At 42.2% G+C, this 16,207-nt stretch overlaps 1 protein-coding gene and 1 long non-coding RNA gene across 3 annotated transcripts in view; one reads left to right on the forward strand and one right to left on the reverse strand.

Moving 5' to 3' along the window:
* Positions 1-1,669: 1,669 nt before the first annotated feature.
* Positions 1,670-16,207, reverse strand: part of LOC142026866 (uncharacterized) — a 107,770-nt gene continuing 93,232 nt past the window's right edge. The window contains exons 2-5 of the long non-coding RNA XR_012648941.1: positions 5,007-5,236; positions 3,512-3,666; positions 2,843-2,930; positions 1,670-2,442 (exon numbers count right to left, since the gene is read on the reverse strand). This is a non-coding gene — a long non-coding RNA (uncharacterized LOC142026866). The remainder of the gene's footprint in view (positions 2,443-2,842; positions 2,931-3,511; positions 3,667-5,006; positions 5,237-16,207) is intronic.
* PHACTR3 (phosphatase and actin regulator 3) overlaps positions 6,850-16,207 on the forward strand; it is a 115,484-nt gene continuing 106,126 nt past the window's right edge. For both annotated transcript variants that reach the window (XM_075020279.1, XM_075020288.1), the window contains exon 1: positions 6,850-6,974. In XM_075020279.1, coding sequence (XP_074876380.1) covers positions 6,866-6,974 — 109 coding nt within the window. In that variant the 5' untranslated portion in view covers positions 6,850-6,865. The remainder of the gene's footprint in view (positions 6,975-16,207) is intronic.

The raw sequence follows: 16,207 nt of genomic DNA on the forward strand, positions 1-16,207 counted from the left end.
TACAACACCTTCTGACACTCATTTCACTAATACTGCCAAGCCTGGATTTAAGAGTACTCAGGCAAGTTAAGACTGTTAGAAACCCTTCACTAGCTTGTGTTGGCTATTTTTAGTGTGAAGAAAAGTCCTAGATTTTTACAAATTTCAGTTATGAACTCAAACATTCATTTGACCTCACTGAAAGAGTATGACAGGTAAGATCTGCATTTTACTTGTTGGATAAAGATGTTAAAGGATTTGTTTCCAAAATACATTGAGATCATACTCAAACATTCACCTGTGGATTGTTAGCAAGCAAGGGTCTAAACATAAACCACTGTTTCCAGCTGCTTGGAAATCATTGGGAAAGCAGCCATCCCTCCTCCCCTTATTAAATCAGGAAGGGGAAAAAAAAGTCTTTAAACAGTTGATATGATCAAACTATTAACCCACAATATTTATACAGTGTTATATGGGCCTACAATGTTTTCATAAAGTGAGGTTCCCGATTCTATGGAGCTGAAGTTAAACTCCAGGGTCAAGCACCTGCCAAGTTGGGACAAACCCTGGTGAAACCCGTCAGCGTTTACACACGGGGCAGGACCGGGATTCTTGGGTAGAGGCTTTCCTCGGCCTCCGCCCAACAGGATGGACGGGGCAAAAGCCCCGGCGAAGCGCCGGCCCTTGAGCAGGTTGTGTTAAACCCCGTCGAAAGCCTGAAGGGAAAGCAGGGAAAAAATCCCGCCCGTGGGGCGCGTACCTCTGGCGGAGCTTTCCCCTCAGCGCCAACCGTCCCCAGCTCTAGGAAAGGTGCCCGGGGGCCCCGCCGCTGTGAGGGGAGACGGCTCCTCGCGCGCCGGCGACCGTTACCCGCTGTGACGTCCCCGCCGGCCGCGCGCCGCCTGCCGCTCGCGCCCGCTGCCGCTCGCGCCGTGCAGACGGGGCGGGCGCCGCTTTTGCGGGCCCCGCCGGGGAACCGGGGGTCGGTCCTCAGGCGAAAAGCGTTTTAACGGGGGAGGTCACACGCGTGGGGACCCTGCGGGGAAAGCGAAGCTGAGGGTCAAGTGAAGTCAGCGGAGAGTATTGAGCCATGACCTCGCACCTGTGAGGACGCCTCCAGGCCTTGCGGTTCGGGCCAGATCACACCCATTAAAACACAGATCAGGCGTATTTTCTCGCCCTTGAATGTGAGAAAGGACAATTTAATGATTCAAAGTGGAATTTCCTAACTCCGGTGGCAAACTTTCTCTGGGACCTTATGTTGCACTTTTTATGTTTACAAACACGCACCAATTTCTTTAAGCTACTGCTATTATCCTGAAGCCTAAAACCTGTACCACTCATGTTACAATGTAACAACAAATACTTCACTGGCTTTTCCCATACTAATTAGTAGAGCTTGCAGGGTCTTGGCTACACTGGACATGGCTTTCAGACCTCCCATGTCCACAGTTTTTCATAGTTTTGGATATCTGAGACCATGGAATGCTTTCAGGATGAAAGGGAGAATAATAAGGACCTTCCAGCCATATGTCTTCATAAGAACACTGTGCCTGTAAAAAAGAGAAAGATCTGTATAGGAGAATGTTCATTCCCCAAAAGGCAATGCAGAAAGGAGGAAGATTTGGACCCGCTATGGAAATTGGATATTATGCCCCTTTCCCTCAGACATATTGAAGTCTAAGGGGAACAAAAAAATGGAGAGGAAAATCAGATTCATCCCTTCAGGGTTCAAACTGGCACAAACAATACTTACACGGCGCATCACCTCTAGCCTCGCTGGCTTTGACAGCACCACAGGAGTCTTCTACTGTCTTCCACACACAGCTGCCTTTTCCTTGCTTCTTACGCACGATTATTATGCACAGTAATCACATCCCTGTAACTCTCTGTTGGCCTTGGCATGTCACAGATATGAGTTCCCTCCCCATAAACTGATATGTTGCTGTTACTAGTATAAGCTGCATAATTTGGAATAACTGACATAAGAGTAGATGTTCCCCTTCTCATTGCCATTGCACTGCTACCTAGAGGGACTTAAGTGAGTAGAGCTGTTTTGTCAAGAAGGCGGGCAGCTGAGCTGTCTTCCTTTACATTTTTCCCTGCCTCTTCCTTTCCTGCTCCTTCACTTATGACAGAGCGAGCACCAGAGCTGTGCGAGAAAGCAAACATGAAAATCAGACGGGTGATTCCTAGAATAGCTCTTGAGTATCAGAGATGTTGAATGTGAATGTGTACATGAAGCCACCAATAAACAAGTCCCTGATCCTTTTTTACTTTTTATTTGCCTTCCATAGTAGCAACTACATCAGCACGCCTTGGAGAAGACATCTTTCAAGTCTTTGTACTTACAGAGTTGTGACTGCTGGATGATACTTACATCTCTTCTCAGTGACATGCATTTATCTTCTTGACAAATAAAGGCTCAAAATAGGCCCTATGTCCTCCTTACCAAGAAAGCATCTGAGGGGAAAAAAAACCAGTCACAAAATAAATAGAGACAAGAGCCTTTTAAGCATGGCAATGCTCATCTTTATTGTTACTGTAAGCATACTGAACTACAACAAGCTGGCATAAGATCTAAAAAACTAGGTTAAGACTTGCGAGCCACAGAACAAATGCTTTCTGTTGCTGTATCTAAGAAAACTGCTCTGAGTAAGGCTATTTGTCCCTTGGTCATCAAAACAATTTTAACATGAAAGCTGATACTGTCAATCCAAATGTATCCTGAACTTATTTTTCTAAATAACAGCGCAGGAACATCAGCGTTATGCTCAAAGATCACATGCAGGCTTCAGATTAATGAAAATGAGATTGTTTAATATTCTGCTGATTCGAGAAAAACAGCACTGACATGACTCACCTCTTTTCTTTCTCCTCAGAGAATCATTCCTTTTTAACACAAGTTAGGATTTCTCTTTATATAACTAGGCCATGAAACAAGAGTTCAGCTGTCGATCAAACAGAAAGCAAATTAATCAAATAATGCATACCATTTATATAATTGCATTTTAAAAATTTTTATCAAGGGAAGGCATATCAAATGGACATGTATTGGTTTGGTTGTGGAACATGCACCAAGCTAAATAAATTTTTTTTTTTCTTTTGTGTCCTTGTGTGAATATTTCATTTTAAGAAGTATTTTTCTGCAACTGAATGGATGCCAATTGCAGAAATATCTGCCACTTAGCTAGAAAAATCTCATCATAACTATTCATCATAAATATCAAAGGCTAGAAATCCTCTGAGAGAGAAATAAACATATCAGATCATTGTACTTACTGGGAAAATGTTGCAAACTTGTTTACCACAAGTCTGCTATAGTGAGAAAATAAACCAAATAAAAGGAGAATCATGTTTCTACTAATAGTTATTATGATCCTGCAAACATTTTTGTTTGTGACATTTATAGAATTGTATCAAGTAGTAAAAGGGAACTTAAGGACAATTTTTCAGGTGCTTAGTACCCACAGCTAGAACCAGGCTTAGTTTCATTCCGACTTCAGAGGTGTTTACAAATCAATATACTTACAATATATTGGTTGGTGCACGCCTCCATCGACTTCTGTTTACTTTTGTGAAAATGCTCCATTCCTTTTGGCGTTGGTCCTTCAATGTGAAGAAGAGACTTTGCTTCACATTTATTTTTCCTGTCAAAAGCTTTGCCCCCCAGAAGGAATGCAGAGCCTGCTTTAATGTAAGGAAATGAAAAGCACAGACATGTCGTCATCATTATATGTGAAACTTCAAAGTAAAAGACATGCAGATAATCACACTTTTTACACAAGACACATTATTTAGCAACACAGGTTTAAACAATTTAATACAATTTTTTTTTCTTGTACCCCCTCCCCCAAACATGATGATGGTTCATTTGGAAATAGCAAGGTGACCTAGGGGCAGGTCCATCAGCTGTCACGCACAGCAACTAGGATTTATTCCAAGACTGAGTCTCTCGATGCTTGGTTTGGCAGGAATGAGAGAAAATGAAATGTTTTAGCTAAGTCAAAACAGCAAGGCAGATTCCAGCCTTGTTTGACTGATTTCTATCAGACAATATTTTAGGATCCAAAGGAACCCTATAAAGTGTTCTCTATGGAGGCAATACCTATGTGAGTTGGTTAAAAATACATCAGTCTTATCTTGTGTGCTTCTATAGGATACTAAAGCTGTCTTGGAGATATTTTCTTGGGTTGAAAATATTTTCAATCTTGTACGAATGCTGAAATCTGATATGGAACTTTTCAACTATATATTCAATACAAGAAATCAGTATCATTCTTCATTGCAGAAGGCAGGTATATCAATTAGTACAAACAGACTTTCACAGAATTCACTAGAAACCATCAGCATTTTCTAGCATGACCTAAAAGCTCTATAGAGGAAAACCTCTCTTTTTAGGACTAAAACCAGATTTGACTTATTATTTCACTATGAAGGGGAGATTTCTTACTTGAAAACTGGGCCCAGTACTCATGTCAGACTGCACTATCTATTTGCACAGAAAAATAAACCATTATAAGTAATTTTTAGAGTTCATGACTCCCTTTCAAAGTTGAGTCATGGCAACTCAAAAGCTTAGCTTGAGGGGGAAAGGAGTACAAAATTCATCCTGATCTCTTTAAAGCATCCCTTAAACACGTGTTTTGGATTTATTTGTTTGTTTGTTTCCTTGGGAATGTTTTATAGCATGATAAAAATGGTTCATTTAGCTGTCTTTTTGGAATTATGATGAGCTGTTTGACTTGCAAAGCTTAGAAGAAATTACAAAAACTGACACTGAAAATGTGTCAAGATAGCAATGTTAAGCTCTCAAAAAAACCCAACTTAGAGAATGCCCTTGCTACCTTAATGTATTCCTTTGTATTATGATACAGCTTAGATTACACTACCACATGCTACTTTTTCCTTAGGATCTACCTTATACACAGCAAGAAGGGATAGTACTCATTGAATGAGAAACTCTTTGATATTTTGCTTTAAACCCTTTGTTCAAATTCTGTTCTCGTGACAATGTTCAAACTCACCGTTAGATGCAGCAGCTTACCCCAGCCATGGGCAGACATTACCAAACAGCCACACTCAGGCCTCATTCAAATGGACTCTTTGAAGAATTTTCTTATCAAGCTCTACGTTAAACGCAGGCCCACAGACTTCTTTTTTTCAAAAGGTGACAAAGTTGACCAAACCTCAGGGAATACATAGCCCAAAGGTGACTCCCAAATGAGATGTGTGCAGGCGATTAACGCTGAAACTCCTGCTTGAAGAAAAAAGGCAAATACACTTCTCAGCGTGATGGATGTGATAAACCCCCCAAAATACAACAAAGACACAACCCCACAGAACTGGGTGGTTTGCCCGTGCTTTCAGAAATGGCTAAAACACATTTGCTTTATATAAGATATGCAAAATGTTTTTCATATATTTCTGTAAAAACAACCATGTACATGAACAAATGACTGCATTAATTGAAAATTTTCTGACACAAAGTTTCATCCCTAAAATCTGTCAAACTTACACCTGCCTTACGATAGGAACTCGGTCAGCTTCATGTATAACCATTGCTCCTGAGTCAGCCTAAGAAATCTGCTTGTAGGTACGTGCTAATCCCATACAAAGACAAAAGCGATGTTCAACGCACGCTCCTCAACGGTGCCCTGCTATAACAAACGCGGAGAGAGCCCACACGATCCCAACAAGCACTGGCTGAGCGTTCTATAGGACTTTACTAGGAGAGCAATTAAAAAGCGTCCCTGGTTTTTACAGGTCAAAACTCCAAGAAGATACTACCCGGACCACCGGGTACACACAAGCAGCCCCTCTGCTGGCACCCACTGCAAGATGAGGAGGTGTCACCTTTCATTTAAAGAAAAATTCCATAAGACCAGTTATTCCCTTTAAACGAACTCGCAAACCATACTATTCAGCCCGACTCGAAACGCCCTATGTCCCCGGGCTCACCGTGAGACACCTCCCTTCCCACACGACCACCCCCAGCCCAAAGGGCGGCACAGGCAGCGGACACCCGCGACCCCCGCGCGTCCCGCCGCGGAGGAACCGGCGCTATCTGACGCGAGGGGAACCCCCCTCCCCGCACAGGACACCCGCCCTCAGCCCCAGGCGGAGACACCCCACGGACACCGAGCCCCGCGGCGGCGCCCCCCCCCCCGTGCCGGAGGGTCGCGCCGCTTCCTCCCGCTGGGCGAAGCGCCCCGAGTGCTGCGAGGGTCGGGACCGGGACCGGGACCGGGACCGGGACCGGGACCGGGGGGTCCTGTCCTCGCCCCGCATCCCGAGGGCGGGGCGGCCCCTCCCCACGCCCCCAGTCACGTGCTCCCGGTGGGGGCGGAGCCCCGAAGCCGCGCGCACCTGCGGCGGCCCCCGCCTTTGTGCAGTGCAGGTGCAGCGCCCGTCCTCTCCCCCCCCCCCGACCCCCCCCGCCGTGACGTCACACGGCCGCTCGCGGGGCACCATGGGAGAATCCCAATGTTTTCCAACGGATGCGCTCAGCAGCGCGGCGGCTTGAGGCGACTCCGGGAGCGACGCTCGGGGGTGCGTCCCGGGAGGGGACGTCCCGGGAGGGGGCGGCGGGGGGCCGGGCCGGCGGTCCGCGCCCCGGCTCTTCCCCACGCCGCCAGGCAGCATGGCCCACCCTCCCTGAGGCGCCCGAAGCTGCCCCCTGAGTGCCCGGTGCCGGCGGAGCGCCCCGCCGCAGCCTGCCCACGGCGCCGGGGAAGATGCTGCCGCGGCTGGTCTTGCCCGGCTGACGCCCCTCCGCCGCCGCCGCCGCCGCCGCCGCACCCCCGTCCCCATTGTCCCCCGGCCGCCTCCGGCTCCATGAGCGCCTCCTCCTCCCCCCGCCTCTGAGCTTCCCGCCCTCCACCTCATGGCTGCGTCGGAAGAAGGGACCGGCTGCTTTCTCCCCCGAGGCAGGTCGCAGAGTGACCCCAGCATCCTCACCGACCCCGCGGGCCCCGGCGCCGGGGAGCACCCAGGTAACGGCCCCGGGCTCTCTCCCCGGCAGCTCCCGGGGCGGGGGGCGGGCAGGGGCGCGCCGGGATCATCGGCCCATTTGCTTAGCCCGGCCGCCCGCGGCCGGGCAGGCAACCGGGATCGTGTTTTCCGCAGCCAGCGCTGAAACGATGCAGCGGTTTAGCTCCGACGGGGATGAAGAGCGGAGCTCTTCCCGCGGCTTCGCGATCGCAAACGTTTCTCCGCAAAGTGAGCGTGCGGGGGGCGCGGCTGGCGCCGGGCAACCGGCGGGGTCCCCGGGGCCGCCCGCGGGCGGGCGCTGGGCTCCGGCGGGGCAGCCGGTAACACGGCGGCCGAGGTTCGCTGCCAGCTAATGGATGACTTTCCTGGGGTGGGGGGAAAGGAGGTCTGAGAAAGCAGGCTGTTTGCAGGGGATCACCATGGAGACAAGGGGAAGCAGAGTCGTAATTAAACGCTTTCTCCCCACAAGAAGGTAATTTTCACTTCATAGGGAGAAGCGTAATCTTCTTATGAAGTGTGGGCACAGGAGGTGGTGCTGGGGGGACGCAGCCGAATCGCTAGTATATAAATAGAATATTGTGATTAGATTTTTTTTTTTTCTCCCCTTGAACAATGGCTAATGGTGTTTTCAGCTTAACTTCACTTTGAGGAATAATCCTAAACGTCTGTTGGTGGTGACTCAGTAATTTCAGATTGTCAGAATCTAAGCAATCATGACCCCTGTAGAAAAAAAAAAGGAAACAAATAACCACATCACTTTGATGTGATGTGATTGCACAGAAAGGCACAACAACAAGCTGGAAGCAAAGGCTAAGAGCCAGTTTACTCTCAGTTTATCTGAATAGATGGTCATACAAGAACTGGAACGTTTCTTTATGAGGAGTAATCAAAACAGCCTAAGACAATGAATGGGGTGTTGACCATCACTGGCCATTACACTGAATTCTAAACCTAGAAATGGGTTTGGGTTTTGGGTCAGGCACTATCCGCCTGAAAGAGACAGTCCCTGAATGCAATTTTGGATTGAACTTCAGTTCCAGCCTTTTTCAGATTACTGAATAAATAAAATATTCCAGGCTATTTTCCTACACCTGCTATACTGCTTCCTTCTGAGCCAAGGAGGATATTAGTATTTGTAACTATTTCAAGTTCTTCTATTTATTTGTCTTATCAAGCAATTCTGAGCACCTTGCTCTGGAGTGAAATACAAATTAAATTAAGGCAAACAGTAGATGATTTATCTCTGATGCCCAAGTGTTCCGATACCCTAAGTGAAGGGAACAAAGGACGCTTCTAACATGAACTGCTCGACTCACTCCCAGAGGGGCAATCTTGACTGAAAGAGGAATGTATGTTTCTGCCATTTGATTTCTGGAAGCAGAAGTGACTAATGAAAGGAAGGCATATGCAATCTCAATTTTAATTCCTCTATATTATTTTCTGCTAATTGATTATTTTGGCCTTTGTGAAATGTACAACAAAGAAAGCACACAACGTGTCTGACAAATAGACAAAGATATAAACATTATTGTGCTTTTTGTAAGGGGAAAGAACTATCAATACTAAGTAGCATTTTTTTTCCCCTAATACAGACTTCATCAGATAGGACAGTGTCCCACTGCATAGCAGAAGCTATACTAATATGCAAGAAAAGATGTCTTTTACCGTACTGTGTTATACATACAATATGTGGAGAGAAACAAAAGGTGATAAATACATATGGGTTTTGTCCAGGTAGGTATAAATAGTTAGTAGTAGAGTTAGCACATTTGGTAAGCTTTTCAGGTTTTAAATTTGTTTATCAAGTAGTATTGAACATCTGTATGCTTCAAAATGATAATAAAATAAACATAAATGACTTAATTTAAATAATATTTTACCCAAGAGTGTTGTAAGCAATCACTTACTACGAGCAATTTTATACAATCGGCTACTCAAAAAACTGAAATACAGTTTATATATTGTAAGAATTATGTATGCTAGACGATGTAACTGTAATTTACCTTATTTTATTATTCTGGAAAATAATTTTACCATTCTGGAAAATAATTTTATCATTATCATTATAATACCAACATAACTATCTATGGACTCTAAGTCAAAAGAAAGTCTTAGGAACGCTAAATGATACATACAAAGTTTGTGTTTACATCCCAACCCTGCTTGCAGACAAACCATGTAGAGAAGTAAGTTTGAACATGTAGGCATCTTTGTTAATTTAATAACTAAATTAATTTTCATTAACATTTAAGTCATGCATTTAAATTACAGAGACAAATAAGCCAATAACAAAATATGGATATAACTGATCACTACAAAAACATTCCTACTTTTATATGGCATTTGAATGATACTATATTCCTACTGGAGATGCACTCTTGTTTTGCAACATTTTCTTGAATGCATGATGTGGTCAAGGATTATTATGCACCAATTCATTTGGCTATGTCTAGTGTAGGGAAGTATATCGAGGCAGAAAATGTGGTAATAGATGAAGCCAGCCTATACTCTAAAGGTTTTTCTGGTGTTCATGTGGGTTTGTTTAAAGACATAATTTATATTCCTCTTCTTGACCTATACAATTACAGTTGTTTTTTTTAGCCCAGCTTTACACAGGAAATTTCAGTGACATAGTTGAGAATGTAGAGGTGGCAGCATACAGCTTTTCATGTATTTACCTAAGAAAATTTTCTGATGCAGTGCTTCATTTTCCTTTCTCTTTTGAAACGCCAGCTTAACAGTAGTATTGACCATACACAGCATGGTTACAAGACTTGCTGGCTGTCTTGCAGAAGTTCAGAATCTTCTGTCACTGGACCATATAATCCCTTTTTAGCTGATACTGAGTAATGTAAACATCAGGTTCAAGGAACTCAGGATGAATAGACTGCAGATGGCAAGTGTTAGTTCACCTTCCTATTGCTTTCATTTGCAATTTTTTTCATGAACTATTGCTTGAGGTCAAATCTCAAAGGGAGTTTCCCATGTGAGAACAAAGCTGAAGTTTGTTTTTTGGGTTTTTGTTTGTTTGTGGGTTTGTTGTACGTTTTTTGTTTGTTTGTTTGTTTGTTTTTAAGAGAGGACTCCCTCTTCTTCCAGCAAGAGCACAGAATAACTAAGTAACTGGCTGGTTCAAATAGCGTTAGATGTTGATTTTTGAGAAGTTCTGGACACTCACAATCCTGACGCCAGCAGAAGCTGCAATTACTCCAAGCCTTGAACAATCAGGGCTTCACGATAAAACTTCTTCTCTCTAGTGTGCTTTTCTTCACAAAGCATTCACTGTAGAAATGAAAAGATCTTTTATAACCTTGATTTACTAGAACAGATGTAATCTTTACAGACTACAGTGAATTTTATCACATGTAAAAAACTTAAAAAATAACACACGCCACTATGATCTTATTAAATGTTCCTGTAGTAAACAAGATAAACAAGGTATTCAGTAAACTCGACTAGAGGCAGTTAATAGCTATTTATTCTAAAACAGGAATACAAATTCACTGATTTAGATCCTTCACAATGCAACTTTAATTAAATAGCATCTCCTCACAGTGATCAATTAAGATGCCACAGTCATGGTCCGAGAAGAAAATATGGACTTCAGTTTTCTGTGCAGACTCTACTGACAAATAGATAATTTCCTCCAGCATATAAATGGTGCATATAATTCCTAATGGTAATGTAGAGAATACTGGAAATAGTATAAGAAAGATAAGAAGGAATGAATGTTTCTCTGTTTTAATTGAATCAGTTATTTTCTCTTTTTAGACAAAATAATGCATTTCAGCCTGTGATTTAAGTGAACTATTTTATGGCCACTGAGCAATATTTTATGAGGATTGCTATAGTACAGCGAACACCGGACTTCGTATTTCAGTCTTTATTTAAGCACACTGTCACACTGAGTGAGCAAGCCTTAAAAAGGAATACGTCCTGAATTTGAGAAACACATATCAAAATACTTAAGTCTTGCTTAACTATAGACTGTCTCTAGACTGTGTTGTTATTAAGAAATTGAATTTAATTATTCTTATTGTGCTATGACTTCATGCTGGATTCACAGGAGAAGAATCACAATTAACAAAACTTTCATTTGGAAATCCTCATAGGAAAGATTTCTAAAACCAGCAGCATCCTTCCCTGCTACCATTAAGATGGCTGTTCAAAGTCCCATTGTTTTCACTGAGCTTGGGAGAAGGCCAGAATATCCAGTTGTATCAAATTTTGTATAAAAAGAAACAAGTTAATTGATTGTAGATCTGGGGTTAGCTCTGAGCTGAAAAACTACTCTAAAAAATACCACATTCTGCCATGACATCAAGGGGAATTTTTTGAGGCAGTTAAGAAAGTTTAAAAATTATAAAATACTAGTTAAGTTCTAATTTAAAGAATTAAAAGGTGATGGAAGATGATTTAGATGGTAAAAGACAGCAATCACTTAAGAAAACGTAATGCAAAGAGGGATTTCATTAGTTCCAAAGATCATAGTTTTTTCCTTTCCCCTTTCTCTTTCCCTTCCTCCATCCTTCCAGGTAAGGATCAAGAGAGAAAGCAGAGTCTAAAGAGGGCAGGGGTATGAAATTCAGAACAGATTTCTGTATCACCATCTATTTGAGAGACAGTTGCAGGAAGCCAAAATATTGCTCTCATTATATCCTTCCAGCAGTCACAGGGCATAGAAAAGATTGACAATCTCATTTGATTTGTAGTCATAAAAGACAGGGCTCCACAGACTGAAGAAGAGCACACCATGTCAAAACTCTGTATTACTTGAGGAGATACAGACAACCATGACAATGTGTGAAAATGTCACACAACCCCCCACCCCCCCTTAATTTTGGGATAATCCAGTTTGATTTGTGTAAGTATTCATCGGTGCCATCATGCTTTGCTCTCCATGCTGCTACTTTTCCTCCTGGCACCATGCAATTAAAGAATGCTTTTTCAAGATTAGTATTACTGAGTTCTTCAGCTGGACCTTGACAGAGGTCCGCCATGTCTTCCTTCTCCTCCAGTGTAGGATCTGTACCAAGGCGAGGAGCTGTTGTGGTGCAAGCAGTAGCGTTAGATGTTGTTAACAGCTATATTAACATAATTTCTTAGCATTCTCATTGGAAAAGACTGATGAAGGGGGCTTCTCAGCCTCTATGCTATTTGCTGTGGTGTACTTCAAGATCTGACGAGTTAAAGCTACTTCAGAATAGCTGTTCCAGAGATGTACAACTGTGTCGCTACCAGACACTAATTCCCTTTTTATTTCTATTGATAACATGTGTAATCAGCAGCACTGTGCACTGAATTAACTCAAGGAGAGAACAACTGCATAAAACGTAAAGCTCCTTCATCATGTTTCTAGTTATCATAATTCAAAAGTTTTAGAGCAGGAAACATCTTTGTAAGTGTTCTAGGATGCTAAGAAGAGAATCAAAGTGTTATGTTCCTTTTATATTGTCTCTCTTTGGGCTGAAGGATGACCTGTAACCCAGCAGGGCCTCACAGGCAATATAAGGACATCAGCCATCTAAGTAATGCCTAGGGAAAGTTGTAACGCAATAAAACATCAATTATAGGAATACTCTATACTAGGGCTTCCCCCTCTCCCCGCCCCCGTTTTAAAGCTGTAACCTAGCCTGAATAGACTGTGCCACTCCCTTCATATGCCTATCATTGTTTTCTCATAATGTTTTAGGGTTGATTTATGCTGCTAAAGATTTTAATTAACACTTGTTGCTGACATATTTGTTCCTTCAACAAGTTTGCTCAGTTTGAGTCTTGTGCATAGTGTTAGGGTGCTTGCTAGCAATTGGAAAGCTATGCTTTTCCTCCTTAACCATCAGGACAATGGTAAACTGCATGATGTTGGAAGCTACTGGCAGGGGAGGTTTGAAAACTCAAAAGCATATTAAAAGTAAAGTATAGCAGGTTTGGGCTGCAAATGCTTGAATGGAACAAAGGGAAGGCAAAGAGAAACAGGGGTACAAGTGGAGTGTAGATAGATTGGTGCCACCTTTGGAATCTGCTCTAGTCATTTCTGGTGTAAATCTATTCATTTCAGGCCCATAATTCAGAAAATCTTGTAACCACGTGCTTAACTTAAAACAATGGCTTAAGACACAAGGAAATTGATAGCGGAGTGAGTGCCAGGACAGAAAAAGATGCTGTTGATGCCCTGCCTGTCAGCTGGCTGGTGCTCTCATCCCTTTGCGGCCGTTTAGATCACTGCAACTTGCATCAGGGACTTGTAAGCTTATCTGTGATGTCTTTAGTTGCTGCATAAATTTTCAAATTTGATGCTAACACTTGAGCCAGGCCATGTGTTAAATGTTTTTTTTTCACCAGAAAGATTTTGGTTTCCATTTCATTTTCCCATATCAACAAGTCTGTTCTGTTAACAGAGTTTGTTTAGCCTGCATCATATTTCTTTTGAAACAAGAAGTATACGAGGTCTTCTACATCCTTTCCCAACACTATTAATTTACGACCAAAATTAAATAAGCTAGTCAGTGCTTTTGCTGCAGTTTATGGCTTAACCCTATGTTTCATATATATGAAGCTTTGTGATATTTTAAGTTCTCTCACTCAAAGTCAGAATGCTTCTGTTCAAATCCAACCAAAGGGCTCCCAGCAGAAACTTACTGTTCCACACATAATGGGGAATATACTCGGGAATACTCAGTAGGGACTAGAAACATGCAGAATGTTAGTTTACTTAATATCCCATTTCCTTTTACACTGAAATCCAAATTTCAGTACTATAAGGCTCCCCAGAACATTTGCTATTTGTGGGAATGTAGAGCTAGAGGATTTTTGTGACACAGCATCAGAAAAATGATCACTGTATTACCAAGTACTGCAATGCAAGTTATACTTTAACAAATGGTCCATTGTGCTTTTGGGAAGGCCTTTTTCTTTCTCATCAAATCCCCAGTCCCTTGCTGGTCTGATCTAATGGAACCCCAAGTCCCTGTGATGCAGAGAAACTTTACTGGTAGCACAGAACTCCTTTTTTTTTCCTCTGTCCCGCAGTAGAGAATCTCCTCCTACCCCAGCAGCCTTTCTCCCTGGTGCATGACTCATCTCATATGCATGGCAGTTCTTCTCCAGCATTTTCCAGGAGGGGAGAGTAATCTCTCCATTTCTGGAGAGGAGAATGGGCACAGTGCACTTGGGCAAGCTGCATAGGTGGGACTTACTAGATTCTATTGCTCTGAATGCAGAATTTTGGTACTGCATATATTTAGATTTGTGACAATGGTGTGGTATCATTATGTTGCATATTACTCAACAAGATGCATGCTTAACACAAACTGCTTTATGCTTGTTGCCTGGGTATTTTACTTACTGAAACTCTAACTACTTCGTTTATTTTTTGGGATTCCAGAGAGAGCTTGGTGAAGTTATATTTTAATGCTACTTTTGCAGCAGTTAAATGAGATCAGTTAGTTAAGTATGCTATTAATGTTGAACATTGTTTTTAGGCTTTTCCAAGGTTTGACTGTTCCCAGTGTTTGGAGATTTGTATTTAACCAAATATTAGAGTTCTGTAAATGAAATAGGGACATTTAAGGGGGGGGTGGGGAGGAAGTGTTTTACAGTTCTCTTTTCTCCTAAATCCCAAGTTGGCAAGTAGTCTGAACGTTGCTGAAAAGATACTTAAAACATTTAAACATCTTAATCCAGGAAGTGGAAATACTGATTATACACCATCATAACCTAGACCAGATTTATGAGAGTGAGGTCATCATATCGGAAATACTTTACTTCTGCATCCTTGAGTAATAACTGAGGGTCCTGTTTTCCTCCCAGCTTTGCATTCATTGTGTTCTGAGCAGAAAGATTGGGGTTCTGAGCAGAAAGATTGGGCAGAATCTCACTTTGAAATGGAGAAGCCTAAGGGACCATCACACAGTGCAAATGTGCACTCTGCTCCCACATTACGGAGACCCAATGCACTGCTATTCTGATACTCCAGATGCTTGTTGGTTCTCTTATTCTCAGTGCTACTAGCAAAACCCTTGGGACGCATAAAGGATTAGGTCTAAAAACATCAGAGTTAGACTAGGTAGTCTATCACATGTCAGTGAAAAGCTTTTTCACTAGTTATCTGATCTAACAGTTTCTATTATCCCTTGTTGATTTAGAATTAATTTGTTAGTTCTAGAATGTCTTAAATACTATAGCTCCTCTAGTTCCTGGGAACCCTTTCTCAGGCACCAGGAGGAACCTAGTTATGTGCACACAAGTTCTTTCTTCACATTTACATTTAGTTGCAGCAGCTATACTCTGGCATAAAAAGCAGCAGGGATGACATTGCACACTGTGCAAACAATGGAGGATTGATTTTTTACTTATTATTTTTATATTGATATCTAAATGCATTTGCATGTTATTGAAGAAATTTTTAGGTCTTAAGTATACAACCACCAAAGCAAGAGGTATGAGTGAAAAAGGGCTTTTTCAGAGTTGCAGTATCTCATACATCACACAGAAAAGTATTACAGGTCTCTTGTATACTCTCTACAAAGGGCATTTCTATTTCCCTCCTTAACTCTTCAGATGTTTTCATGCATCACAGAAGAACTATCACAGATTACAAAAAAGATTCAGGCTCAGATTCTCCAAACACAGATGTCTCATCTGAGAAATACCTATGGGCTATATCTGAAATAATGCATTATTCTTCCAGTTGCTGTGCAGCATATAAAGAGAAACTGTTCCCACTTAAAGTAGTTTGCAATGTAATTTGAAAAAGACAGAAAACATTGAAAAAACCCAAGTGTTTCTTACATTTTTACATATGGGGAATTGAGCTATAATTAATTGCCTTCTCTGAGCTTCTGTAGGAAGCCATTGGCACAACTGGAAGTTGAGTCCAGATTTTGTAGTGCTCAGTCCCATATCTCAACCACAGAAATCATACACAGCAGTACTACTGTTGTGATACATGCTGCTTATGTACCTAGGTGTTTCAGAGTCTACTAGTCAACTTACTAAAAAAATTGAAACGGAGAAGAAAAAATATTTTGTATGGAAGAGGAAATCTGTTCATATTGTAAGGTTAGAGAACTATGATTTTTTTATTGTTTTATTTTTTTAAATGTAGCTGCAGTTTCTTGTTCTATGGCTTCCAGTGTTTCATATTACTAATAATGGAGAAAACAGTTTAGGCAAGTACATCTAGGAAATTTGGTGAATTAAGGAAAAAAAAATTCTGAAACTCTGCTTTTTGCAT

The sequence above is a fragment of the Buteo buteo genome, chromosome 2 (genome assembly GCF_964188355.1).
Source record: "Buteo buteo chromosome 2, bButBut1.hap1.1, whole genome shotgun sequence".
Taxonomy (NCBI): Eukaryota; Metazoa; Chordata; class Aves; order Accipitriformes; family Accipitridae; genus Buteo; species Buteo buteo.